The sequence below is a fragment of the Oncorhynchus mykiss genome, chromosome 13 (genome assembly GCF_013265735.2).
Source record: "Oncorhynchus mykiss isolate Arlee chromosome 13, USDA_OmykA_1.1, whole genome shotgun sequence".
In the NCBI taxonomy this organism is placed as follows: Eukaryota; Metazoa; Chordata; class Actinopteri; order Salmoniformes; family Salmonidae; genus Oncorhynchus; species Oncorhynchus mykiss.
In genome coordinates this window covers 58,083,262-58,110,481 of record NC_048577.1, presented here as the reverse complement: position 1 = coordinate 58,110,481, position 27,220 = coordinate 58,083,262, and the positions used below count along the sequence as shown (strand labels likewise).

At 40.3% G+C, this 27,220-nt stretch overlaps 1 protein-coding gene across 2 annotated transcripts; it reads right to left on the bottom strand.

The window, feature by feature from the left end:
* Positions 1 to 287: 287 nt before the first annotated feature.
* Positions 288 to 27,220, bottom strand: LOC110485250 (somatostatin receptor type 5). Of its 2 annotated transcripts, XR_005035614.1 has the most exons (5): positions 26,644 to 27,220; positions 10,208 to 10,964; positions 8,491 to 8,943; positions 1,841 to 2,027; positions 288 to 1,685 (listed from the first exon to the last, which is right to left on the bottom strand). XR_005035614.1 is itself a non-coding variant. In XM_036941685.1 (4 exons), exons 2-4 carry the CDS (start codon positions 10,958 to 10,960, stop codon positions 1,944 to 1,946), a joined length of 1,290 nt encoding a protein of 429 aa, XP_036797580.1. In that variant the 5' UTR covers positions 10,961 to 10,964; positions 26,644 to 27,220; the 3' UTR covers positions 288 to 1,943. The 2 variants fall into 2 exon arrangements, 1 of the variants encoding a protein (XP_036797580.1); XM_036941685.1 differs by having other exon boundaries at positions 288 to 2,027.

The following is a 27,220-nucleotide window of genomic DNA, read 5'->3' as shown; positions in this document are numbered from 1 at the left end:
AGCAATAATGCTATGGTATTATTTAAAATAATTAGCATAAGTAACAGCAACTTTTTTTTACATTTACTTGACCACGGTGTAATCCCAGAGTAGAGTACACAGATAATAACTTACTGTATAAATCTTGAACCTGTCATACATGACTGTAAGACAGCCCGTGTGGATTGTGTGTTCATTGAACTCAATACAGTTAAAGCTAATCCATAAAATACAGTGTGTGTGTACAGCAGATTAATCATTGAGTCGCTGTCTGATGAAAACAACATTTTTGCCATTTACATTTTAAAAAAAATTTGAAAGCAGTAACTCCCTTCAATGTACTCTGAACATTTAATGACTCTAGACCAAGAAAGTGTATTCAAAATAGCTCCTGAAGTTTCAGAATTGTATGTTCAATAATGGGACAATATGGTAATTTCTTCCATTTCCTGAAGAAATGTGTTTTGGAGGTTAGTGCTTTTCATCAGACAGCGACGACTATGCTGTTGTACGCAGATTGTTCAGTAGGGCATGCAAGGGAAAACAATTCAAAAGGTGAAATTAAAATCTGTGTCTCTTACTGGACATTAGTCTAGGAGGTAGTCCCTCCCTGTTTCAGTCCGTTTTATTCTGTATGGTGCCTAAAGAACATGACCTCAGGTAAGGTCAAGCACAATGAAGTTGCACCAGTGCTTCAATCTCCAATAAAAGGTCAAGGGGATCCATTAATCACAAATAAACACATTAAAATAACCAAAACACTTGGAACAACTACCCAAGTTTATAACAATAATACCCAACAAATAACAATAATTCATCAATAATATGAATAGGATCCTCCGTTATAACATTATGCCATAGATACAGTGAGTACTGTACGCCAGATTCCTCTATTTGATTGACATCATCATTATCATCATTCTCTCTGTTCGGGGACAGTGTTCGTTTCCACATTGCAGGTTTCCTCTAGTACCATTTCATTGGTCATCCCAGCTTGAACTAACTTTGTCCAGAGCAGAAACCATCCATGAGTCCACAGGTGGGAATTATGAGCCTTTGGGACTTGTTACAGGTGATCATAGTGACAAATGGACAAGGGTCATAGACAGTGTGTGTAGTACGTTCCCGTCATGGCCTTACCTACATAGTGATGAAGGCCCAGTACATACCTACACACAGAAAGTTCCAAGCTCACAAAGACGACAATCCATTTCAATTCACAACATTTCTGATGAAATCAAATGATCCAGTTCATATAAAGTGAAGGGAATACTCAGGTTCATTTTCTAGGGCAAGTTTCTACCCATTCACAGTCTAAAAAATAGTCTTTCCTTATAGTATATGTAAGGAATCTATAAAGTACATGGAAGAATATGCTCTTGCTGGTTCTATGAAACCAAGCTGGTGCAATGCACAGGCGGTTGGTGGCACCGTCATTGAGGAGGACGGGCTTGTGGTAATGGCTGGAGCGGAATCAGTGGAATGGTATAAAATACATTGAACATGGTTTCCATGTGTTTGATGTCATGCCATTCGCTCCGTTCCAGCCCTTATTATGAGCCGTCCTCCCCCCAGCCCCTTTCAGTGGTGCAATGCGCTGTAAATGTCTGTTTATACTGACAAACAGGAGAGGTGTCATCGCAGAAATCGTTCAGTGTAGTGTCAGAACAGGAAGTGTTCTTTGAAGTCCCATGTACCTCTTCTTCCTGTATCGTCCGAAACAGGTCATTGGTCAAGAGCTACATGGGTTGACAGTGGGAGGGCTCCCAATGATGGATTGTTTATCGTGATGGAGAGGGAGGTGGCTTGGCTCATCAAAGCATAGACTAACCAGTCAGGGCTTATCAAAGTGTAGACTCACCAATCAGGGCTCATCAAAGCGTAGACAGACCAATCAGGGATTATCAAAGCGTAGACTGACCAATCAGGCCTCATCATAGCGTAGACTGACCTATCAGGCCTCATCATAGCGTAGACTGATCAATCACTGGGCTCTCTAAGGGCAGAAGCTCCGTCGTCATGTTGGCACAAGTCTCAATTTGAACACACTGCAAAGACAGCAAGAGATACATTTAGACATTACAAACAACGACCAGCACGACCAGCACACTCCCCCTTCGCCCCCCGTCCGTCCATCCGTCCCCCCCATTCGTCCGTTAGCCCACCCATCCCCGCCCATTCCTCCGTCAGTCACGATTTGTTTTTAATCTTCGAACTGTAACAGTAAGACATGATAAAAGATAAGAATTCAAATATAAAGTAAATGGCTCAGTACAATAGAATTTCTCTTTATGCATAAGTATAATATATGAAGGCACAGTTTATAGTCCAATATTTACACGTGTTTTGGGGAAGGGGCGATTGGTGGGCAAGTGTATAAATTGTGCAGTATTTAACAATGATAATAAGAGTCTGGTAGCAGCAGTTGTGATGTGTGTGTAGCATAAATGTGTGTGATTGTGTGTGCGTGTGTGTGGATGACTGCATATCTGTGAGGTTGTGTGAGTGATTAAGTGAGTGCATATGTGCTAAGGTGTGCAGAGTCAGTGGAGGTGGTCAGACCAGTTGTTCAGCAGTCTGATGGCTTGTAGATAGAAACTGTGTCTGAGTCTGTAGCTATCAGACCTCATGCTCCGATACCATCTGCCCGACGGTAAAGGAGTGACTGGGGTGTTTGTGGGTTCCTTGATGATGCTACTGCCCGCCCCCAGGCAACGTTTTGAGTAGATGTCCTGGATGGGTGGGAACACGGTCCCAGTGATGTACTGGGCCTTCTTCACCAACAGCTGGAGGACCTTGCAGTCGTGGATGAAGCAATTCCCGTGCCAGGCCGTGATGCAACAGGTCAGCAGTACTATTTTGAATTTCTTCAGCCGCCTTAGGAAGTAGAGACGGTGTTGTGATGGTGTTGTTGGTCCATGTCATGTCCTTGGTGATGTGGACAGCAAGGAACATTACTCTACTGTAGTCCCATTGATGTGGATCAGGCATGTTCCCCCCTCTGCTTCCTGAAGTCAACAATCAACTCCTTTGTTTTGCTGATGTTGAGGAAAGGTTGTTGTCCTGGCATCACAATGCCAGTTAACTTACTTTCTCCCTATAGGCTGATTCGCCGTTGTTGGTTAATAGACCTACAGCAGAGGACTCAGGACACACCCCTGGGGGGCCCTTGTGTTAAGAGTCAGTGTGCTGGAGATTGGCTTGTCAATCCTGACAGCTTGTCGTCTGCCCGTCAGGATGTCCAGGATCCAGTTGCAGAGGTGGTGTCCAGACCCAAGGCTCTGAGCTTGGTGTTGAATCAAATCCAATGAAAATGTATTTGCCACATGCATCGTAAACAACAGGTGTAGACTAACAGTGAAATGATGACTTACGGCCCCTTCCCAACAATGCTGGGAGAAAAAAAGATAAATAATAACACAAGGAATAAAGGGTTAAGGGTAAGTAAGAATCAGGACGATAGAGTTATGTTTAGAGTTGCCAAATGGAGGGCAAGGGAGAGCTCTGTATGCATTTTTGTGTGTGGAGTAATGGTGATCTAGAGTTTTTTCGCATCTAGTTGCACGACTGACATGCTGCTAAAAAGGAGGTAAGACAGATTGGAGTTTGCCTACATTCAAATCACTGGTCGCTAGGAGCGAATCCTCTGGATGTGCATTGTCTTGTTGAGCCCGGTCTTAGTGCCAGCCTCGGTTTGTGGTGATAAATAGACATGTACGAAAAATATAATAATATGGTCTGCAGTTTATTGTGAGGTATTCTAACTCAGGAAAGCAAAACCTGAAGACTTCCATTTGAACATCTTGGCCATGTTCTGTTATAATCTCCACCCGGCACAGCCAGAAGAGGACTGGCCACCCCACATAGCCTGGTTCCTCTCTAGGTTTCTTCCTAGGTTATGGCCTTTCTAGGGAGTTTTTCATAGCCACCGTGCTTCTACACCTGCTGTTTGGGGTTTTAGGCTGGGTTTCTGTACAGCACTTTGAGATATCAGCTGATGTACGAAGGGCTATATAAATACATTTGATTTGATTTGATTTCCTTAACATTAGATAGTGTGCACCTGCTGATGTTAAGAGACACACACCTCTCCCCCTTAACCCTACCCGCAGCTGCCGTTCGGTGCCTACAAAAGACAGCTAGATGTACACTACCGGTCAAAGGTTTTAGAACACCAACTCATTCAAGGGCTTTTCTTTCTTTTTTACTATTTTCTACATTATAGAATAACAGTGAAGACATCAAGACTATGAAATAACACAAATGGAATCATGTAGTAACCAAAAAAGTATTACATTTAACATTCTTCAAATAGCTACACTTTGCCTTCACACTTTGCCTTCACACTTTGCCTTCATGACAGCTTTGCACACCTTGGCATTCTCTCAACCAACTTCACCTGGAATGCTTGTCCAACAGTCTTGAAGACTGTTCCCACATATGGTGAGCACTTGTTGGATGCTTTTCCTTCATTCTGCGGTCCGACTCATCCCAAACCATCTCAATTTGGATGAGGTTGGGGGATTGTGGAGGCCAGGTCATCTGATGCAGCACTCCATCACTCTCCTTCTTGGTCAAATAGCCCTTACACAGCCTGGAGGTGTGTTGGGTCATTGTCCTGTTGAAAAACAAATGATAGTCCCACTAAGCCCAACCAGATGGGATGGTGTATCGCTGCAGAATGCTGTGGTAGCCATGCTGGTTAAGTGTACCTTGAATTCTAAATAAATCACATACAGTGTCACCAGCAAACCACCCCCACACCATAACACCTCCTCTTCCATGCTTTACGGTGGGAAATACACATGCAGAGATCATCCGTTCATCCACACCGCGAGTCACAAAGACACGGCGGTTGGAACCAAAAATCTCAACATTTCCACTGGTCTAATGTCCATTGCTTGTGTTTCTTGGTTCAAGCAAGTCTCTTCTTGTTATTGGTGTCCTTTAGTAGTGGTTTCTTTGCAGCAATTTGATGTGTCTATTACTATTACTATTACTTGAACTTTATTTGGGCTGCAATTTCTGAGGCTGGTAACTTGTTTTTTTTGTGACTGAACTTGAAGAAACTTTCAAAGTTCTTGAAATTTTCCAGATTGACTGACCTTAGTGTCTTAAAGTAATGATGGACTGTCATTTCTCTTTGCTGTTTTGAGATAAACTTGCCATAATATGGACTTGGTCTATTACCAAAAAGGGCTATCTTCTGTTTAACCCCCTACCTTGTCACAACACATCTGATTGGCATTAAGCATTAAGAAGGAAATAAATTCCACAAATTAACTTTTAAGAAGGCACACCTGTTAAATGAAATGCTTTCCAGGTGAGTACCTCATGAAGCTTGGTGGGGAGAACGCCAAGAGTGTGCAAATCTGTCATCAAGGAAAAGAGTGTCTATTTGAAGAATCTCAAAAATATAACACTTTTTTTTTACTACATAATTCCATATGTGTTATTTCATAGTTTTGATGTCTTCACTACTATTTTACAATGTAGAAAATAGTCAAAATAAAGAAAACTTTAGACCGGTAGTGTATATTATCAGCCACGACTGAACAAGGACATGGATGACACCATGGCTGTACTACATTCTACAGGTAATTCAGGTTACAAAAAAAGAAAGCATGGGGACTGTAAAAATATCTGAACATTATGAAATGGATATGAACACACGTACTCAATTACATGCTCGCTTACACATACAGACTTATACACACACACACACACACACACACACACCTGATCTCGCTCTCTTCTTTCACTCTCTCTTTCTCTCTCCTTTCTCTTCTCTTCTCTCCCTCTCTCTCTATTGTTGATAACTGGTTTCTAATTTAATGTGTTTATTGTTTATGTTTTTTATGTATTTGTCGACAAGTTTATATATGTTTACAACAAGCAAGGGAAAGATATCAGAATAGTGGCATTGGCTCACAGGCAAACAGGCAAGGGAATAAAACAAATATTGCTAGAACCTATTTATAGAATTCTTAATATCAGACATTTCTAGTTTTACTTTTGACCGTCATAATTCCTCGGATGGCAGTAACTTTACAAGCACTAAAATATGGTAAATTTAGACTGAGAATAGTATCTAGTTATGGTAAGGGGTGAAATAAGTATAGCCAGTTATAAGAGACAATCGCCATCGATAAGAGACAATACTGTGCAGCTATATAAATCAACCTGGCCAGGGCCTCCGACTCTGTCAATCACCACGGCAGACTCAACAGCCTTGGTTTCTCAAATGACTGCCTCGCCTGGTTCACCAACTACTTCACAGACAGAGTCACGCCCTGACCTTAGATATTTCTGTTTTCTATATATTTTGGTTAGGTCAAGGTGTGACTATGTCTAGGGTATTTTGTATGCCTTAGGCTTTTGTATGTCTAGGGTTTTTGTATGTGTAGGGGGTTTGTATGTCTAGGGTTTTTGTATGTCTAGGGGGTTTGTATGCCTAGGGTTGTTGTATGTCTAGGGGTTTTTGTATGTCTATGTTGTCCTGATATGGTACCCAATCAGAGACAGCTGTTTATCGTTGTCTCTGATTGGGGATCATATCTAGGCAGGCCTTTTTTCCCACTTTTTGGTGTGGGATCTTGTCTACAGTTAGGTGCCTTTGTGCCCACTAGTAGCTTCACGTTTTGTTTGGTTGTTGTTTTGTTGTTTTGTTTTGGTGAGTTTCAGTTCATAAAAAATATGTGTAACTCTATTCACGCTGCGCCTTGGTCTCCTTCATACGATGAACATGACAGGAACTCAAAAGGTGTGATATAAATGAACAAAAATCTAGATTTGAATGTGCAAATAGTCAGGAATGATTCGCAAGGAAGGTGGATCCTTTTGAATATCTCAATGGACCGTAAAGGTAATCTACAAACTATCATCACCGTGCCCCTAAGGAAATCACTAATATTATGGACACATTAGAAATAGTGGATATTTGGAGATGAAAAAACCCCGACCTAGTGAGATATACATGGAGGAGACTTAATCAAGCTAGTCGTCTTGACTACTTTCTTGTCTCTTTCTCTCTTGCAAAAAAAGTTTTAATAGGAAACAGAATGTGATCAGATCATCATCTAATTGGCATTCACATAACTCTTATATATTTTCCATGTGGATGGGGATATTGGTAATTTCATCAAAGTTTACGGGAGGACAACTTATTTTTAACTAAGACAAAATCATTTATAACTGAATTTTTCCAGTATAGTATAGGTTCAGCAAATTCCCTTATTGTTTGGGATACCTTTAAATGTACCTTCAGGGGTCATTCAATTCAATAATAACAAAGCAGTTTCTGGCAAAAGAGCCAAGACTAACAAGGGATATACATTAACTAATAGTACAGGTAGATAGCAATAAAAACGATACTACAGAGATACAAAATAAGTTAGAGGAACAACAAAAATAACTTATTCAAGAATGATCTAATGTAATCTATTACAAAAATAAAGCAAACTGGATGGAATATGGAGAAAAATGCACAACATTTTGAATCTCCAATACAGGAACACTAACAAAAATAATTTGCAGAAACTCGTTACTGAAGAATCTATGATTCTCCAAATGGTATTTTAAAAGGAATTCTTTCCAAATAATATAAAAAATAGAAAATGAACAAATGTACAGAAAGATCAAATTACAGAGGAAGAACTTTTTGATGCTATTAAATCATTTTAGTCTGGAAAAACCCCAGGGCTTGATGGCATACCGGGTGAGGTATATCAAGCCTTTTTTAAATACTAAAAGCGCCATTGTTTGTTTTAACTACTCCTATAGAAATGGTAGTCTGTCAGGTACTCAGCAGGAAGGTCTGATTTCTCTATTATTAAAACAAAACTAGATGGCAAATATAAAGACCCAGTCTATCTAAAAATCTGGAGGGCCCTTACACGTCAATGTTGTGATGGAAAAATACTAGCGAAATGCATAGCACTCAGAATTTTAAAAATATGAAATACACTGGAGGCATCAACCGTAGAGGAGAAATCAGTGGTACCCATTTACAGTACTAGTGGGTGTAACTAACTATCAGCACACAGTACACTGAATCCCCTCAGCGTCAAAGCTTCTGATCAGGAGGGTTTACTATGTTAGGCTTCCAGAGTGATTTTTCAGCTCCTCTCACCCTCTATGCTGTAAAGCAGTTGTGGGCCAAGGAGAAGGGTAAACGCCCTGTGTAGTAAGTGCTTATTAATCTATTCTACTTCTTAAGATGCTCTGCAGGTGAAAAAAACTATCAAGTACTATCATTTAGATAAATATAAATTACATATAAATTGGCTGTGAATCTAGTTATATTGTATACTGCGGTTGACTACCAATGAATGAAACGGACAGCCTTCAAGATTATCTTTGGCAGACTGACCAAAATAATTGATACCTGACAGCCATTCACAGTTCTTGGGTAGAATATTGACCCATAGAATTAGTAGTCCACCCATCACAGAACGTTCACTTTATTGCGAATGTCCGTTCTAGTTGTTTTATTTCTATAGATTTACCTACTTGGTTGTTCTGCGTCATGTGTCCATTGTTGAAGTCCATGATCCGGGGGGTGAAGAGCGGGTCATGCTGCTGCGTCGTCTCCACCCTCTCCAGCCTAGGGGATATGGGACGTCCCCCTCCACTCCCCATGTCTCCTCCGTCCCCCACCCCAACCCCGTTCGCCTTGTGGAGACACAGGACCTTCCTGAAGCTCTGCTTGAAGTTGTCAGACAGGAAGCCGTAGAGGAGCGGGTTGGCACAGGAGTTGACGTAGGTCATGATGACCAGGAAGAAGTAGACGCCGGCGGTGACACTGTTCTCTGGTATGATGAAGACGAGGTTGACTATGTTGGTGGTGAAGAAGGGCAGCCAGCAGATGACAAAGACCACCACGATGATGACCACCATGCGGGTGACTTTGCGTTCGGAGCGGCGCCGCCTGGTCAGGCCCGCTCTGGCCCCGGCAGACTTCACCTGTAATGAATGGGAGGTTTTTGGTCTGTGACTTTGTGAAGGAATAGCTTTGGACATGGACACCTTTGAAGATCACTATATTGAGAGGATTTATAGTGGTTTGGAGAGGTTTTAGGCCCAGGCCAGGGTCTAAGGCACTGGTCCATTGGGTTTGGAAATAGAAACAAACCTAAGAACCATTAGAATTCAGTTTGGGACAGTGAGAAGAAGGGATTAAGGACTCAAATGCATTGGAGCCTCAAACAAATGGAAGGCACCCTCAAACAAATGGAAGGGGGCTTCAAACAAATGGAATGGGGTCTCAAACAAATGGAATGGGGTCTCAAACAAATGGAATGGGGTCTCAAACAAATGGAATGGATCCTCAAACAAATGGAATGGGGTCTCAAACAAATGGAATGGGGTCTCAAACAAATGGAATGGGGTCTCAAACAAATGGAAGGCACCCTCAAACAAATGGAAGGGGGCTTCAAACAAATGGAATGGGGTCTCAAACAAATGGAATGGGGTCTCAAACAAATGGAATGGGGTCTCAAACAAATGGAATGTGGTCTCAAACAAATGGAATGGATCCTCAAACAAATGGAATGGGGTCTCAAACAAATGGAATGGGGTCTCAAACAAATGGAATGGGGTCTCAAACAAATGGAATTGGGTCTCAAACAAATGGAATGGGGTCTCAAACAAATGGAATGGGGTCTCAAACAAATGGAATGAATCCTCAAACAAATGGAATGGGGTCTCAAACAAATGGAATGGGGTCTCAAACAAATGAATCCTCAAGCAAATGGAATGGGGTCTCAAACAAATGGAATGGGGTCTCAAACAAATGGAATGGGGTCTCAAACAAATGGAATGGGGTCTCAAACAAATGGAATGGGAGCCTCAAACAAATGGAATGGGGTCTCAAACAAATGGAATGGGGTCTCAAACAAATGGAATGGCCCATAAGGCTGAAAATAAAAATGTAACTGTCAGTTATTGAGGATGGAAAATAGACATTTTAATAGAAATTCTAATGGGGTCTCAAACAAATGGTATGGGGTCTCAAACAAATGGAATGGATCCTCAAACAAATGGAATGGATCCTCAAACAAATGGAATGGGGTCTCAAACAAATGGAATGGATCCTCAAACAAATGGAATGGGGTCTCAAACAAATGGAATGGGGTCTAAAACAAATGGAAGGAGCCTTAAACAATGAACAAACAATGAACAACATAAGACTGAAGAGGATGTGGGTTAGAGTACAACCCAACTATACCTTGATGATGATGAGCAGGTAGCAGAGGCAGATGATCAGCAGGGGGACGAAGAAGCCCAAGATGGCCGTGTAGAGGATGAAGACCGTTGACCACAGCTCCTGGGGATCAGGCCAGCTCATGTTGCACGAGTTGAAGCGGTCCTGAACATCTGAGTAGATGGTGACCGGCAGCACCACCACGAACGACACCACCCACACCAGCCCGTTTATGATCTTAGCCACCTTCGGTTGCCGCCACTTGACGCTCCGAATGGGGTGCACCACGGCCAGGTAGCGGTCAATGCTCATCACGGTCAGGCAGAAGGTGCTGGTGAACTGGTTGATGGAGTCTACCGTCATGACCACGCGGCACAGAAACTGCCCAAACGGCCAATAAGAGAGCACGTTCTGGGTGGTCAGGAAGGGAAGTCCTAAGATGTACAATTCATCTGCCAGGGCTAAGTTCAGAAGGTACATGTTGGTGACAGTCTTCATCTTGGCATAGCGCAGGACCACGTAGATGGCCAGCGTGTTGCCCAGGAGGCCCACCATGAATACAGTCATAGAGATTACTGCGGTGATAATGGTGCTGCTGTCCTGGAAGGGAGCGCTCTCGCCGGACTCATTCATGAAGAGGTTGGTGACCGTGGAGTAGCCCCTGGAGGAGGAGGAGAGGTTGAAATCCCCAGGGATGGAGGTGCAGTCTTGGGGATTCATAGCGGGGAGGTGGGGGTGGGGTTGGAGGTCAGGGAGATGAATCAGGAAATGGCCCATAAGGCTGAAAATAAAAATAGAACTGTCAGTTATTGAGGATGGAAAATAGACATTCTAATAGACATTCTAATGGACATTTTGAAAAGAACACAATAGAAGAAGAATATAGAATAAATTAGAATAGAATTGAACATCATTAGTCATTCTGACATTTGTCTATGAAAACCATCTTATGGGTGAGAGGTTGAGTGATGTTTCAATGTTTTTGTTATGTAATAGTGTGATATTTCACCTTTTCCACTATACTGCTTCACCACTCCACTTTGTTCACCCACAACAGCACATGGACATTCTCTGGGCAGGGGGCCCATATTGACACTGTTCACTCTGTACTTCATCAGAAAAACAGCACATTTGCATGGACTACCTCAGGCAGGCATACATCCATGCACTTCTTCCACGTATTCCTCATGCCGCTTTGCTACAAAGCAGTCACCCTGCCACTGACTTGGTAAATAGCTGAAGGATGGGGCTGGAGAAATGTAACCAAAGTGGTCACCCTGCCACTGACTTGGTAAATAGCTGAAGGATGGGGCTGGAGAAATGTAACCAAAGTGGTCACCCTGCCACTGACTTGGTAAATAGCTGAAGGATGGGGCTGGAGAAATGTAACCAAAGTGGTCACCCTGCAACTGACTTGGTAAATAGCTGAAGGATGGGGTTGGAGAAATGTAACCAAAATGGTCACCCTGCCACTGACTTGGTAAATAGCTGAAGGATGGGGCTGGAGAAATGTAACCAAAGTGGTCACCCTGCCACTGACTTGGTAAATAGCTGAATGATGGGGCTGGAGAAATGTAACCAAAGTGGTCACCCTGCCACTGACTTGGTAAATAGCTGAAGGATGGGGCTGGAGAAATGTAACCAAAGTGGTCACCCTGCCACTGACTTGGTAAATAGCTGAAGGATGGGGCTGGATAAATGTAACCAAAGTGGTCACCCTGCCACTGACTTGGTAAATAGCTGAAGGATGGGGCTGGAGAAATGTAACCAAAGTGGTCAACCTGCCACTGACTTGGTAAATAGCTGAATGATGGGGCTGGACAAATGTAACCAAAGTGGTCACCCTGCCACTGACTTGGTAAATAGCTGAAGGATGGGGCTGGAGAAATGTAACCAAAGTGGTCACCCTGCCACTGACTTGGTAAATAGCTGAAGGATGGGGCTGGAGAAATGTAACCAAAGTGGTCACCCTGCCACTGACTTGGTAAATAGCTGAAGGATGGGGCTGGAGAAATGTAACCAAAGTGGTCACCCTGCCACTGACTTGGTAAATAGCTGAAGGATGGGGCTGGAGAAATGTAACCAAAGTGGTCACCCTGCCACTGACTTGGTAAATAGCTGAAGGATGGGGCTGGAGAAATGTAACCAAAGTGGTCACCCTGCCACTGACTTGGTAAATAGCTGAAGGATGGGGCTGGAGAAATGTAACCAAAGTGGTCACCCTGCCACTGACTTGGTAAATAGCTGAAGGATGGGGCTGGAGAAATGTAACCAAAGTGGTCAACCTGCCACTGACTTTGTAAATAGCTGAAGGATGGGGCTGGAGAAATGTAACCAAAGTGGTCACCCTGCCACTGACTTGGTAAATAGCTGAAGGATGGGGCTGGAGAAATGTAACCAAAGTGGTCACCCTGCCACTGACTTGGTAAATAGCTGAAGGATGGGGCTGGAGAAATGTAACCAAAGTGGTCACCCTGCCACTGACTTGGTAAATAGCTGAAGGATGGGGCTGGAGAAATGTAACCAAAGTGGTCACCCTGCCACTGACTTGGTAAATAGCTGAAGGATGGGGCTGGAGAAATGTAACCAAAGTGGTCACCCTGCCACTGACTTGGTAAATAGCTGAAGGATGGGGCTGGAGAAATGTAACCAAAGTGGTCACCCTGCCACTGACTTGGTAAATAGCTGAAGGATGGGGCTGGAGAAATGTAACCAAAGTGGTCACCCTGCAACTGACTTGGTAAATAGCTGAAGGATGGGGCTGGAGAAATGTAACCAAAGTGGTCACCCTGCAACTGACTTGGTAAATAGCTGAAGGATGGGGCTGGAAAAATTTAACCAGTTCTAAGGTAAAAATGGACGTAACAATCTGGCTAGTCTGTCAATGGCGTGCAAGTCCTGGACAATGCTGGGTGTATCTGATTGCAGACTCGGTCAAAGCTAGGTCAAGGGTTGACATGTTATTGTTGAAGATGGGTCAGTGTTTCTGAGTAAACCCCTAGCCCTAGCTCCTGAAACCTGTTGCGCCAATAAGTGGTCTGATGTGGGGATTCATTGAACCGCAGTCCAAAACATTGGAATGACGTCCATTCAACAGCCTAGTGTTGTGACTAGAAACAATTGCATGTGGCATGGAGGTGAAGTTGCATAAATCGGTTTGACATTTCTGTCAATCTAAATCAAAACTACTGTAAGGACATAATTGTCTGACTCTATTAGCGCAAAATCATGACAGTTTCTATTTTCACTCATGAAAAATGTCACTTTCCAGTGCCCAAAAATTGGTTGTATAATATTCAAATCTATACAGAAAATAAAGTCAACATAACATGACTTTGTTTAATAACTTGTGTTTGTGCCATTTACAGACGCAATCCGCAGTTACTACATCCAGTTTTGGACCGTTAAATGATTGATATATAGCCATTGATTCTTGGATGATATACTTTATCAAAGCCCCATGAGTTTAGTTCAACTGTAGGAACCCATCAGAAGACAAAATATAAGCTTGTTTTACGTCAATGTTTGTAAACAAAGTCCATGTAAACAACCACTATAGCTTTAAAACATGGTAAAACTATCATTTCAATCTCATGGATGGTAAGTCCTTGCATCCATAGCTTTGTCTATGAATTTGTGAGTGGTTACATTACTCAAGCCCCGCCCCTCAGCTGTTTACCAATACATGTTGCGGGGTGGCTACTTTGTAATATTTTGAACTGCAGATTGCCCCTTTACACTTTGCGATCTATAAAGGACCAATCTCGGTTTACCCAGAACTAAAATCTCACGTAATTCGTTTTTTTAATGTTTACGTAGTCTGTCCATAAAATATTCATAATGGACACATTGAAGATAAACTGCCAGTGGGTTGACTTTAATTTCTTATAAACCTAATTTCTTATGCAGATTAATAACAGTATATCACACAGTGACAGTAATGATGTTGGAAAAAAGATGTTGGAAAAAGCTAAGAAATGTCCATGATTGGCATAAGCCCACAGTAGTGAAAAACTCATTATTGCAGTTAAAAGAAATAGAAAAGGACTCTTCCTAAGACAATGTGTGTGCTTTCTAGCTTGTCTTGAAGTATTTATGGTTGATAGGATAGGATAGACTGAAAATGTGAAAGTTGGTTTGGTGTCTCTAGCTTGTACAGGTCAAGTTTAAAATGTCAAGTTTTTTTATCCTATTTCCAGAATACACATGGTATCCTATTTACACATGGTATCCTATTTACACATGGTATCCTATTTACACATGGTATCCTATTTACACATGGTATCCTATTTACACATGGTATACACCATCCAACAAAATGCTCACAGTACATTCATGTTCTGGAAACTTTTTTCCCGAAACGAATAATCAGAATCATGTTCTGCTCATGTGTTATTTAATATACACATTCAAGTCTGTCTCTTTACTTGATGCTTTAGTCACCCTCTTCTGAAGCCTCAACCACTTTGACCGAGATGATGATGTTACCTATGTCTCTGCCTCATATTTCTGAACAGCTGAAATAAAAACCTGTTGGCGACTTGAACAAACATTCAAAAAATATAAACACTGAGGGTACAAAACATCTGAATGGCACACATACACAATCCATGTCTCAATTGTCTCAAGGCTTAATAATCCTTCTTTAACCTGTCTACTCCCCTTCATCTACACTGATTGAAGTGGATTTAACAAGTGACATCAATAAAGGATCATATCTTTCACCTGGATTCACCTGGTCAGTCTGTCAGTGAAAGAGCAGGTGTTCCTAATGTTTTGTCCTCTCTGTGTGTGTGTGTGTGTGTGTATATATATATATGAAGGCTATCTGTCTGTTGTAACGGATATTGCCGTTGCGCAGGGAAGACACAGTCTACACATTGCATTGGGGAAAAACTAAAAGCGTTTTTTGTGATGATGTAATCTTTATAGTTATGCTGCCATATAGCCAGTTGCTAAAATAAGAACTCTGTCTCCCTATAGAAAATGCTTGCACATCGAATTGCTACTTACTGCCTGTCTGTGGCTTGCTTTTTGATATGCTGTGTATATCTAGCTTGCCTAAATAGCTGCATGTAGGCCAACTCCTCTCCTGAAAAAAGAACATGAAATTGCTAGACTGCATGTTGTGTCGTTCTCATGTTTGCTTTGATTACTGTTACAACAGACAATGAACTAAGTTTGTTTGAACAAGCGGCAGGGGAGTCACGAAATGAGTGAGCACTAAGGCAACAGCTGAAAGGACTCGATCCTGCACATGCGCAGAAATCTCAGTATCTTTAGCCACTCTGTATAATTTAACGTTTTTAAAATCTTAAAGTGGTATTTGTAGCTGAAATGCTTCAAGTTTATTAGCATTATATCTATATACATAGAGTATACCAAACATTAGGAACACCTTCCTAATATTGAGTTGCACCCCCCCCCCCCCTCCCCCCCCCCCTCCTGGCACCTACTACCATACCCCGTTCAAAGGCACTTGAATCTTTTGTCTTGCTCATTCACCCTCTGAATGGCACACATACACAATCCATGTCTCAATTGACTCAAGGCTTAAAAATCCTTCTTTAACCCGTCTACTCCTCTTCATCCACACTGATTGAAGTGGATTTAACAAGTGACATCAATAAACGATCATAGCTTTCACTTGAATTCACCTGGTCAGTCTATGTCATGGATTCACCTGGTCAGTCTATGTCATGGATTCACCTGGTCAGTCTATGTCATGGATTCACCTGGTCAGTCTATGTCATGGATTCACCTGGTCAGTCTATGCCATGGATTCACCTGGTCAGTCTATGCCATGGATTCACCTGGTCAGTCTATGCCATGGATTCACCTGGTCAGTCTATGTCATGGATTCACCTGGTCAGTCTATGTCATGGATTCACCTGGTCAGTCTATGTCATGGATTCACCTGGTCAGTCTATGCCATGGATTCACCTGGTCAGTCTATGTCATGGATTCACCTGGTCAGTCTATGTCATGGATTCACCTGGTCAGTCTATGTCATGGATTCACCTGGTCAGTCTATGTCATGGATTCACCTGGTCAGTCTATGTCATTGATTCACCTGGTCAGTCTATGTCATGGATTCACCTGGTCAGTCTATGTCATGGATTCACCTGGTCAGTCTATGTCATGGATTCACCTGGTCAGTCTATGCCATGGATTCACCTGGTCAGTCTATGTCATGGATTCACCTGGTCAGTCTATGTCATGGATTCACCTGGTCAGTCTATGTCATGGATTCACCTGGTCAGTCTATGTCATGGGAAGTGAGTGTTTTCCTAATGTTTTGTCATTATAGTTTCTAAAGGTTTTCGAGAACTTGAAGTTAGGACAGCCTAAGCATCTTAAAGTTGGTCTTGTAGCCAAGGAGCAGGACCGTTTTGAATAGCTACCACTGTATTCGTATGCTTCTCATTCAAACCCATGTTAATTTGTGCAAATGTTAAATGGTTATAAATCCAAAATGTATAAATAGTATCAACAAGCCGTATGCAAGCCATCTGAGTTGAGTCAGTCTGCACATTTCAACATTGGATTGAAGTTCATAGCTTAACCCTTAAGACCCATGGTTGAACAAATGCAATGCTTCCAAAAAATTGCATTGTGTACAGGTCCTAAACTCAAACATCATGACAAACACTACCTATTGCATCTCCTTAGACCCAGATGTATCTCTGAGCAGTATGTGTCGTGTGTCTGTATGATTATTGTGGCATCAGTAAACTCTGAAACATCAGAAACCTGTCCACTCGTCTAAGACTGCACCAGTCCACCAAACAAGCATATGTTGTAAGCCATCCATGCAACTACATTAAACTAAATATTTTTTCCTATCTTCTCTAAGATGTAGTGATTATGTAAAAAAATATATACATTTCAGAAACAAACATTCTGAGCCAGAGCTAGAGTTAGATTTGTAAGTGCTGCAAAAATGCAACATAGGGCTTAAAGGTTTGCCAAACTGAGACATGGAACCACATTCATATTTGATAGACAATTTAGAGAGATTGTTTACCTTCCAACATCAAAACAACTCAAATGTATATATTTCAACAACAAACTAAAACATGGTGGTTTATGAGGTCAGAATACTGCAATTACGTTCATTCATTTGATGTTAAAGAAGTAAGGTCAAATTGGGATTTAGGAGGTGCCTAAACCTCCTGACAACAATACTGACAGCAACACTTATCACATCATACTGTAGGTCATGGGGGGACCTACACTTTTTGGGGAGAAAGTTAGTAACTGTGAGAAAGTCAGTTCTGGTTACTTTTTAAAGGGGCACTCTGCTCCAAAATGAATGAAAATAAAATTATGCTGACATTTAAAATATACTTTCCCCCTCCAGAAATGAGCCCAATAACATATTGGACAATACTATCAGGCAGGGGTTATCATTATCGCCTGATGTAGCCCATTTGATGCAACATAGTGTCTTTAAATAAACAGCCTGAGGGTTACCCATCTGCATTTACCCCATTTGGCTAATCATTAGCTAGATCACAACCTCTAAAGTATAAATATTAGGCTAAGCATTAGCTAGATCACAAACCTCTAAAGTATAAACATTAGGCTAATCATTAGCTAGATCACAACCTCTAAAGTATAAACATTAGGCTAATCATTAGCTAGATCACAACCTCTAAAGTATACACATTAGGCTAATCATTAGCTAGATCACAACCTCTAAAGTATAAACATTAGGCTAATCATTAGCTAGATCACAACCTCTAAAGTATAAACATTAGGCTAATCATTAGCTAGATCACAACCTCTAAAGTATACACATTAGGCTAATCATTAGCTAGATCACAACCTCTAAAGTATACACATTAGGCGAATCATTAGCTAGATCACAAACCTCTAAAGTATAAACATTAGGCAAATCATTAGCTAGATCACAACCTCTAAAGTATAAACATTAGGCTAATCATTAGCCAAATCACAACCTCTAAAGTATAAACATTAGGCTAATCATTAGCTAGATCACAAACCTCTAAAGTATAAACATTAGGCTAATCATTAGCTAGATCACAAACTCTAAAGTATAAACATTAGGCAAATCATTGGCTAGATCACAAACCTCTAAAGTATAAACATTAGGCTAATCATTGGCTAGATCACAAACCTCTAAAGTATAAACATTAGGCTAATCATTAGCTAGATCACAACCTCTAAAGTATAAACATTAGGCTATCTTGTTACAAGTTAGCAACACATTAATGACTTGAATGCCCCCCCCCAAAAAAAGAACATTCCATTGGCACGCAGCCAATGGACTAAATATTCAAATCCTGTTGCTGCAGGATTATTTTGCTGTGACAATACAGGTGAAATGAATATCCTACATCTGTAGTAACAGTAGAAAGACAAGTGATTCTCCTCTTCTAACAGTGACCATCAAAACTGCTTACAAAGGTGTGTTTTCCTGCCACTGCATTAAGAATGTTGTACAGTGAGTGACAGGACATACATATTTCTCTCCCTGTGCAGCACTCGCAATTTGAATACGCCTTCCAGAGGAATATATTATAGGCTGAACAATTGAATAGTTCAACTATTCAACAGTGGGATTCTTTGATATTTCTGTTGCATACTCCCTTTACAAAAAAGGAAGTAAAATTTGCAGTTTCACATGTGAAAATCGCATTTTCAAATGTTGAGCTTAAATTTCACGTGAAACCATATTTTCACATGTATAAAATGTGGAGTTCACGTGTTAACACCAACTTTCCATGTGAGTTGCAGTTGCACATGTGAAATTAGCTGTTTCACTTCAACATGTGAATTTTAGATATGCAGTTCAACATTTTAAAATCAAATTGTGTGCCATCCTATCGGACTTCCAATCACAGCCGGATGTGATACAGCCTGGAATCGAACCAGGGTCTGTAATGACACCTATAGCACTGTGATGCAGTGCATTAGACCGCTGTTCCACTCCAGAGCCCACACCAAGACACGTAAAAAACAATCATGTAAAAATCACATTTGCATTTTCACATGTACGAAAACTCCACAGGTGAAAATCTCCCTTTCACGTGTGATGGTGAAATAGTGTTATTCACCTCACATGTGAAAAGGTGTTGTTAGCATGCTGCAGTAGCAATGTTTCCACATTTGGAAGTGCAAATTCTGTAACGCCATTCTGTAAAAAGGCAACTTAGCCTATCTGAGTATAATAATTAAAGTGTGTTAAAAATGATTATTTCTTATTTCTGAGCCATTCATTTGGAGTGTTACCTGGCGGATTGGGTCCAATTTAAACCCTGGTTATGTCTCCAAGTTAAGCCATAAAGGACAACAATATATTACTAAAATAAAGTTACATAGAAAATCCACAAAACATTGGATCTTTTAAAAAATATATGTTTTTGAGGGCAAAATACAAAATGTGGATTGGTCAAGTTGATACATTTTGCCATTTCAGACAAAACAATCAAAGTCCCTGTGCCCAAGAAAGCGTAGGTAACCTGCCTAAATGACTACCGCTTTGAAAGGCCAGTGATGGCTCATATCAACTCCTTCATCCGGAAACGCTAGACCCACTCCAATTTGCATACCCCCTCAATAGATCCACAGATGATGCAATCTGCCCTTACTTTAAAAAAAAATGTTAATCAATAATCAAAGGCCTATTACAAGTATTTCTGAAGGGTAATATATTTTTTCCTCATTTGGATGTATGCTGGCTTCTTAATGTTACCATTGTAATGCACATTTAAAATGTTTCTGGTTCGAAAAGTAGAAATAGTATCAAAAAGCTGTGCGCAATTATTATATTGTTTCAGTCTGCATATTTCAACATTTGTTTGGTTTTGATAGCTTAAACGGTTCAAGAGGAGTAGCATTAAGGTTTGACCATTCAAGTGGTAGTTTAAGGGTCTGCAATAAACCATTTATTAGCCATTTTTAAATTGTTTGTTCACCATTTATTAAGCATTACTCCCACATGAATAAACCATTTACTAATCAAGTGAAGTATTTGTGCATTCTTTCATCTAAAGTGAGTGCTATGTACATAAATATTCCATACATGTTTGGAGTGACCAGTGTAAAAAAGATGGGCCTGCCATTGGTAGACATTCTGTAGTACCTGGTAAAAGAATAAGCACACAACACAGGATGTTAAAGGAAATATTTATACGTGTGAATAATTAGCTTACTAACGTTTACAAAAGTGGGAGTAATGATTAATAAATGGTCAGCAAATGCCTTTTAAATGCCTTTTAAATGGTTTATTATGGACCCTTAAAATAAAGTGTTACAGGCACTTGTATTGCCATTGAAATGCATGTGGTGAAATGCACTTAAGAAATGTTGTAGTAGAAAAGGTATAAATAGAAGGGGGAAAATCTCAAGCAATCGAAGTTGGGGCTGTTGTTTAGTGTTGAATGCGTAAGCGGTTTAAGTGCTTAGAGTGAGTGGAAGAAATAGACAAACTACAAAAGTACATTTCCTAAAGAACATTTGTGTGCTTGATAGCTTGTCTTAAAGTATTTATAGTTTTGAAATACGTTATAGTAGTGATAGTGACTGCAGTACCCTTACAGGAAAAACCAGATTTCATATGTGATCTTATGTGACGTTAATGTGATAACATGTGACAACATGGAAAAGAAACATGTGACAACATGAAACTACACATATGAAAACATGATCTCATGTTAAATAAATGTGACAACATGGGGATGTAAAATTTCATACCATGAAACTATGTGACAACTTTTTAAAGTTTTTCCCGTTAAAGTGCAAGTTAGTTTTTCAAGTGACAGTTTTTGACATGTGAAAATGCAATTCCACATGTGAAAGTTAAGTTTTCACATGTAAAAATGCTCATTTAATTTTCACGTGAAAATTGAAATGAGTGAAAACATGTTATTCTCTTCATGTGATTTTTTGTTGTTGTAAGAAAAGTAATGAAATGGAGGTTTTAAGTTAGTGGTATGCTGTTCAGCTAAAATGGTGTACAAATCTTGTATCATTGACAATATGATTACATTTGGCATGATCACGTAGTAGTGACTTTTCAACATGACCCCACCTGGGTATGCTGATGTTTCTGCTGCACCACAAAGCCTGTAACCTTCTCAGAAGGCCCATCAGATTCAGTACCTATAAAACATCTCTGCACTTAGCAAAAGAGTGTCATCTGCACTGCTATTTTATTTATCAGTTCATCTGACTATTCTCTCATCATTGATTCTATTTACTTATTTCAGCAATTAGAGCTTTTTTTTGGTATAGTTGTCTAATGTTATTATGTTTAAACGTTACTCCTGAATCACTATGATAAATCAAATAGTTTTTCTTCATACAACGCTGAGATTTACTTTGAAGTCCAAAGTGTCGGAAGTGAACTCAGTGTACAGGTGAACTCAGTGTACAGGTGAACTCAGTGTACAGGTGAACTCAGTTATTCATACAGCCATGGTGGCATAGCAGGAGAATCAGAATACCGGGAACTAAGAAGTTATGAGTCCAAATCCCGGGTGAGAACATGTTGACTAATAATGACTGTATAAATATACATACACAATGTAATCATGTACATCACATTTGTAAGTTGAGAACACTGTGGCTATTTCAGGATGTTCCAGGGACATCCTAACGACACATTTTTGCTTGCAGTGCATTATGTGAACATTTTAATTCACATGTGAAGGTTAATGTGAAATATCATCACTTATGAAGTGTTCCAAAACCACATGATTTGACATGTGAAAGGTTATGTGATCATTGTGGAAATCCACATGGAGATGAAAATGCCCTCCTACATACCACTTACCTTTTACACAGAAAAATGGTTGGATGGAAACGTGGTAACTATCTGCAAACCTGCATGGTGACATTCTTTCCATACCTCTTCCTTGGCTACATTTACACAGGCAGCCCAATTCGGATATTTAGCTGCTCATTGGTCTTTTGACCAATCAGATCAGCTCTTTTGACAATAATTGGGCAAAAGATCAGAATTTGGCTGCCTGTGTAATCTTCTTTCTCTCCAATTGTCATGTCACACATAACAAAGGCATGGTTTTCTATAGTCAAATTCTAATTCCTGTCAACGAGCCCTGCAACAAGAACAAACTGGAAAAGTGGCATATCTGTTCATTTGAAACTCTGGATGATGGCCTTGTGAACTATCTTATGACATTTTTAGCTAACCACATTGGAACATTCTTATCTTTAAGGACATGGATGTCCTGGCAATAAATCAGCTCATCTCCGGGTGACTTCAGTCACAGTAAAATGCTATGATAAGTGACGCTGGGCAAATACCTAACGTCAAGTCAGATAGTTTCACAGTCAGTCATTGAACCAATAAAAAAACTAGACACAGGCAATGCTGCATATCAATGCAAAAGCCTGCAGGCAAAAATGTTAATGCTGTGAATTGTTCACATTTTACAATTGTATAATACATATAAAGTTGGTTCAGCCATGTGAAAAGAATAACACATACATACTAGAAAAGTACATTTCCTAAAGAAGATGTGTGTGCTTGCTAGCTTGTCTTGAAGTATTTATGGTAGTGCTAGTGACTGCAGTAGGAACCGTAGTGACCGGTTACAGTTGAAAAAGTAGCTAGATTGAAAGATTGATTGATTGATTGATTGATTTATTGATAGCCTAAATATGTAAACGTTGGTTTGGTGTTTCTAGCTTGAGCGGTTCAAGATTTACTACTATTTTAGATGGGTAATTTATGCAAATGTCAATAGTTATCATTTATAAAGTTTTGACATTTTTAAAGTTGTTTTAATGTTTGTAGCTGAAATGGTTAAAGAGCGGTAGCTTTTAAAATGTCCACCACTTTGTTCGTATGGCTGGCATTGAATCCATTAAGTGTTATGCAAATTTATGCAAATACATTTATTTATGTAATGTAGTTTAGAAAGGTTTTATAGAATGTTGTAGTTAGGATAGCCTGAACATTTTAAAGTTGTTCTTGTAGCTTAATTGGCTTAGGAGCAGGACAATGTTGAATACCTACCAATGTATTACAATTGTTCTCATTCACGTTAATTTATGCCAACCAAAATATTATTTATATTATTATGTAAGAGATCTAGAGTGGTCTTGCCTTCAGCAAGCACACTAATAATAATAAGAGTATGTAACGGCTAGCTATGCCACGCGTGGATTTCCGTGAGACTTGCTTGATACGGAGTTGATAAGAGTCATTCTGTAGTCAATGTTACTTACTATATCAGCACGTGCATAAAGCCTAGGTGTTGTGCAGCTGCTGTAGCAGCAACCTAAAATTAGGTTTGGAGTCTATTTTTCTCAGATCCACATGCGTAAACACCATACAAAGTGCCTAAATCTTTTTTGGACACTTAAAAAACATATTCACTCAGCTTCATAGTGAAAATGTAATAGAAACATGAATAATAGTAGTAGGTTACATCAACACAATAGTTGTCATGCACTGACCTTAGTTATCTTTGTTTTCTATATTATTTGGTTAGGTCAGGGTGTGACGAGGGTGGTTTGTGTAGTTTTTGTATTGTCTAGGGGTTTTTGTATGTCTATGGGGTTTTCTAGTCTAGGTGTATATATGTCTATGGTTGCCTAGATTGGTTCTCAATCAGAGGCAGCTGTTTATCGTTGTCTCTGATTGGGGACCATATTTAGGTAGCCATATTCCTTGGATAGTTGCCTGTGTCGTTATGTCTATGTATAGTTGCCTGTGGCGACACTTGTTGTTCATTTCGTTTTGTATAGTTTGTTAAGTGTTCTTTGTTCATTTAAAGAAGAATGTATTCTCGTCATGCTCTGCCTTGGTCTCCTCTATATGACGGACGTGACAATAGTCGAAGGCTACCTGTATGAAAATCACATAAAAATAAAACTGTAGTTTAAGGTGCTTCTACATCTGCATTACTTGCTGTTTGGGGTTTTAAGCTGGGTTTCTGTACAGCACTTTGTGACATCAGCTGATGTAAGGAGGGCTTTATAAATACATTTGATTGATTGTCTTCCTAGTTCATAACTGGAGGTAGGTTATATGTATAGTAGCAATAGGTTTATTAGAAACATTTAAACATTCAAACCAGCTGATGAACCGAAAGGCAGTGCAGAGCTGATGGTCTACCTTGTATCATCTTTTGAGGCAGAGGATGCTGTAGAGTAGACCCTCCCCCAACCCTCCTTAGAAGTTATTCTAATTTGACAGGACAAAGTTGTCAAAATGGATGCCACCCGTTTGATCATCGAAGTTGAGAAGCACCCTTTGCTGTACGACCCCAGCAACCCCAAATACAAGGACGCTTTGTCCAAAGAAAAAGCATGGAATGCTGTAGCAACCGTCCTCGGAGAACCAGGTATGTTTTGTCAACAAAATCAATTGATGTGCATTTGTTCTGGCCTTCAAAGTACAGACAGCTAGCTAGTGGCGGCTGTGATTGGTTGAAACCCAGGGGTGGGGTTCTATTTAGAATGAGCAGCCAGCTCACAAATGAACAAGTGCCCCAGGGAGAATGCAACAAGCATGCAGATGCTATAAGTGAAAACACATTATCTAACTGGGGATGGCTAACATAATGTCACAAAGCATGATGTGCTAGCAAGTTAACTTTCATTCTGAAATAACTTCCTATTTCCAAGTTAGTCAGATATTAGTTTAGAAAGACTTGAAATTGACATGGGAGCTAAATAGCTAACAAGCTACCAGCTAGCTATAGCTAGCTATCTGCTTATCAAAGGTAGATAAAGAGTTCAATTGACCCAAAAATCTACCTGTCATGCCCTGATCTGTTTCACCTGTCCTTGTGATTGTCTCCACCCCTTCCAGGTGCAGCTGATTTTCCCACTGTATTTATCCCTGTGTTTCCTGTCTCTCTGTACCAGTTCGTCTTGAATGTTTCCAAGTCAACCCGCGTTTTTCCCGTTCTCCTGCTTTTTGCATTTCTCCTTTTTCTAGTCCTCCTGGTTTTGACCCTTGCCTGTTTCTGGACTTTGACCACAAGCCTGTCTGCCACTCTGTACCTCCTGGACTCTGATCTGGTTTTGACCTTTTGCCTGTCCATGACCATTGTCTTGCCTACTGTCTTGCCTACTGTCTTGCCTACTCCTTTTGGATTAATAAACATTGTAAGACTCCAACCATCTGCCTCCTGTGTCTCGCCTTATGTCATGACACTACCAAACTATTTCACAATGTTTCTCAAAGTTACTATAACAAGCTAATTAATTTGATCATGCTTTGTGATAAACCCAGATTTACGCTGTGTAAGTCAACACAACATGTCGCCTGATAAACACCATGGGGAAAACAATACAATTGACCAGCCACAGTCATGCTTTTTTGCCCAACCAGATCTGAGATGAGAAGGTTCTAGCTAGTGTATCCCTCTGTCCTTCCACTCTTGTTGGATGTAGATGTACGGTTGATCAGGTCCCAGGCTTCCATGACTGTTATGATTATTTACAAGTTAAATACAATTAGCTTTTTGCTTTAGCGTCATCTGTACCTGATAGAGCAGATCTAGTCTCAAGCAGAAGTAAGCTGTCTGGTGCGAGAGACTCATTGGGAGGAAGACTCGAGCAGACCCGGAAGTTCTGACTGAGTGAACATTTGAGCGCTCCAGGGTGGTCCATTTATTTAGCGCTGTAAAAATGTATGCTATAAAATTCTGTGATTTCATTGGGGCAGTTCTCCCTCATATCAAATAGGTGGCAGAACAATCCAAGCAATGTTCGCACGGCCTATGTGCCCACGGAGCTGCTGCTGCTGAGTCGATGAGGAGCAGAGTAGTAACCACTTGTTTTGAACAATATATTTTTAAAACAGGAAAGTGTACACATTTGCCACAATTTTATGAAACATTTAAAACATAATCATGAATTATATAATATATATATATTTGTATATATATATATAAATATATTATTATTATTATTGATTTATTTTTACAATTTGACCAATCACATGTGGGGTTCTGCCCCTAACACCCAAATGGGCAGGCCACCACTGCAGCTAGCCAGCAACTGTTCAATTGTTGATTAATGAATGAGGTTAATGAATTGACTGCAGATGGTTGTAGAATTTTTACTCAACTTTATTTTTGATGTAATGAGAAATATGGTTGTCGTCATATACACACATTGGACCCCAAATCAAGAGATTCCTTGCAGAAGAGATCTAGTACTACTGATTCTGCTTCCACCCACGCATCTGTTTCCCTCTCTGGTGTAGCGTGTCAAATTACTGCACTAACGTCCTGTTCACAGTTTGGGTACGCGCCATCCAGGTGTACAGTAGCTCCTCTGTAAGTGTTAGAGTAGTCTTGTTTTCACCAAGCACACCAATAATTCAAACCTAATATTACATTGCTTAGGGACATATTAAACAATGTAACTTTAATCTTGTTTTAATAATTCCCATGGAAAAAACTAACATATTTGCTCACTTTATTCATTTCTATTGAAAGACTTACCTGAGCGTTTCATACACTGTCCATGGCACGTCCGAGTTTAGCCATTCGCGCAGTGCGCATTTCCATATATTTTCCACTTCAGACGCGCGCCTTTATCGACGTGGTGCTGTTAAAGACGTGTATCAAAGCAACGAAATGTTTTGAAGAAGTTGACTATGTTACACAACGATCAAGTCAACAAGTCCTCGTCTCAATTCCAAGCGGGAGCAGCACACACTCAATAATCCGTTTTTGCATCTTTGCTGATCTCAAAACGCCCACAATCTAATCATTATTGTTATGTAAACTAAGATACATTTTCTTATCAAATCAAAGTATCTTGTTTGATTGTGATGAATGTGTCGTTTACTGTTAGCAAAGTAAAACAGCAAGCTCCAGCTCTGCAGGGTGCAGAATTCATTTGAAGGTGGGAATGCAGTTAATTCATCTGGAGCTTTTCGGCTAGTCCTTTTGGAGAGGGAGGCTGGCTGCTGCGCTGGTATTTATATATCACAATAGCGTGACAACGTCACTATGCTTCTGAGCAGGTCTCTCACCAATAGCTACTGATCCACCATAAAGCCATACATACAGTACT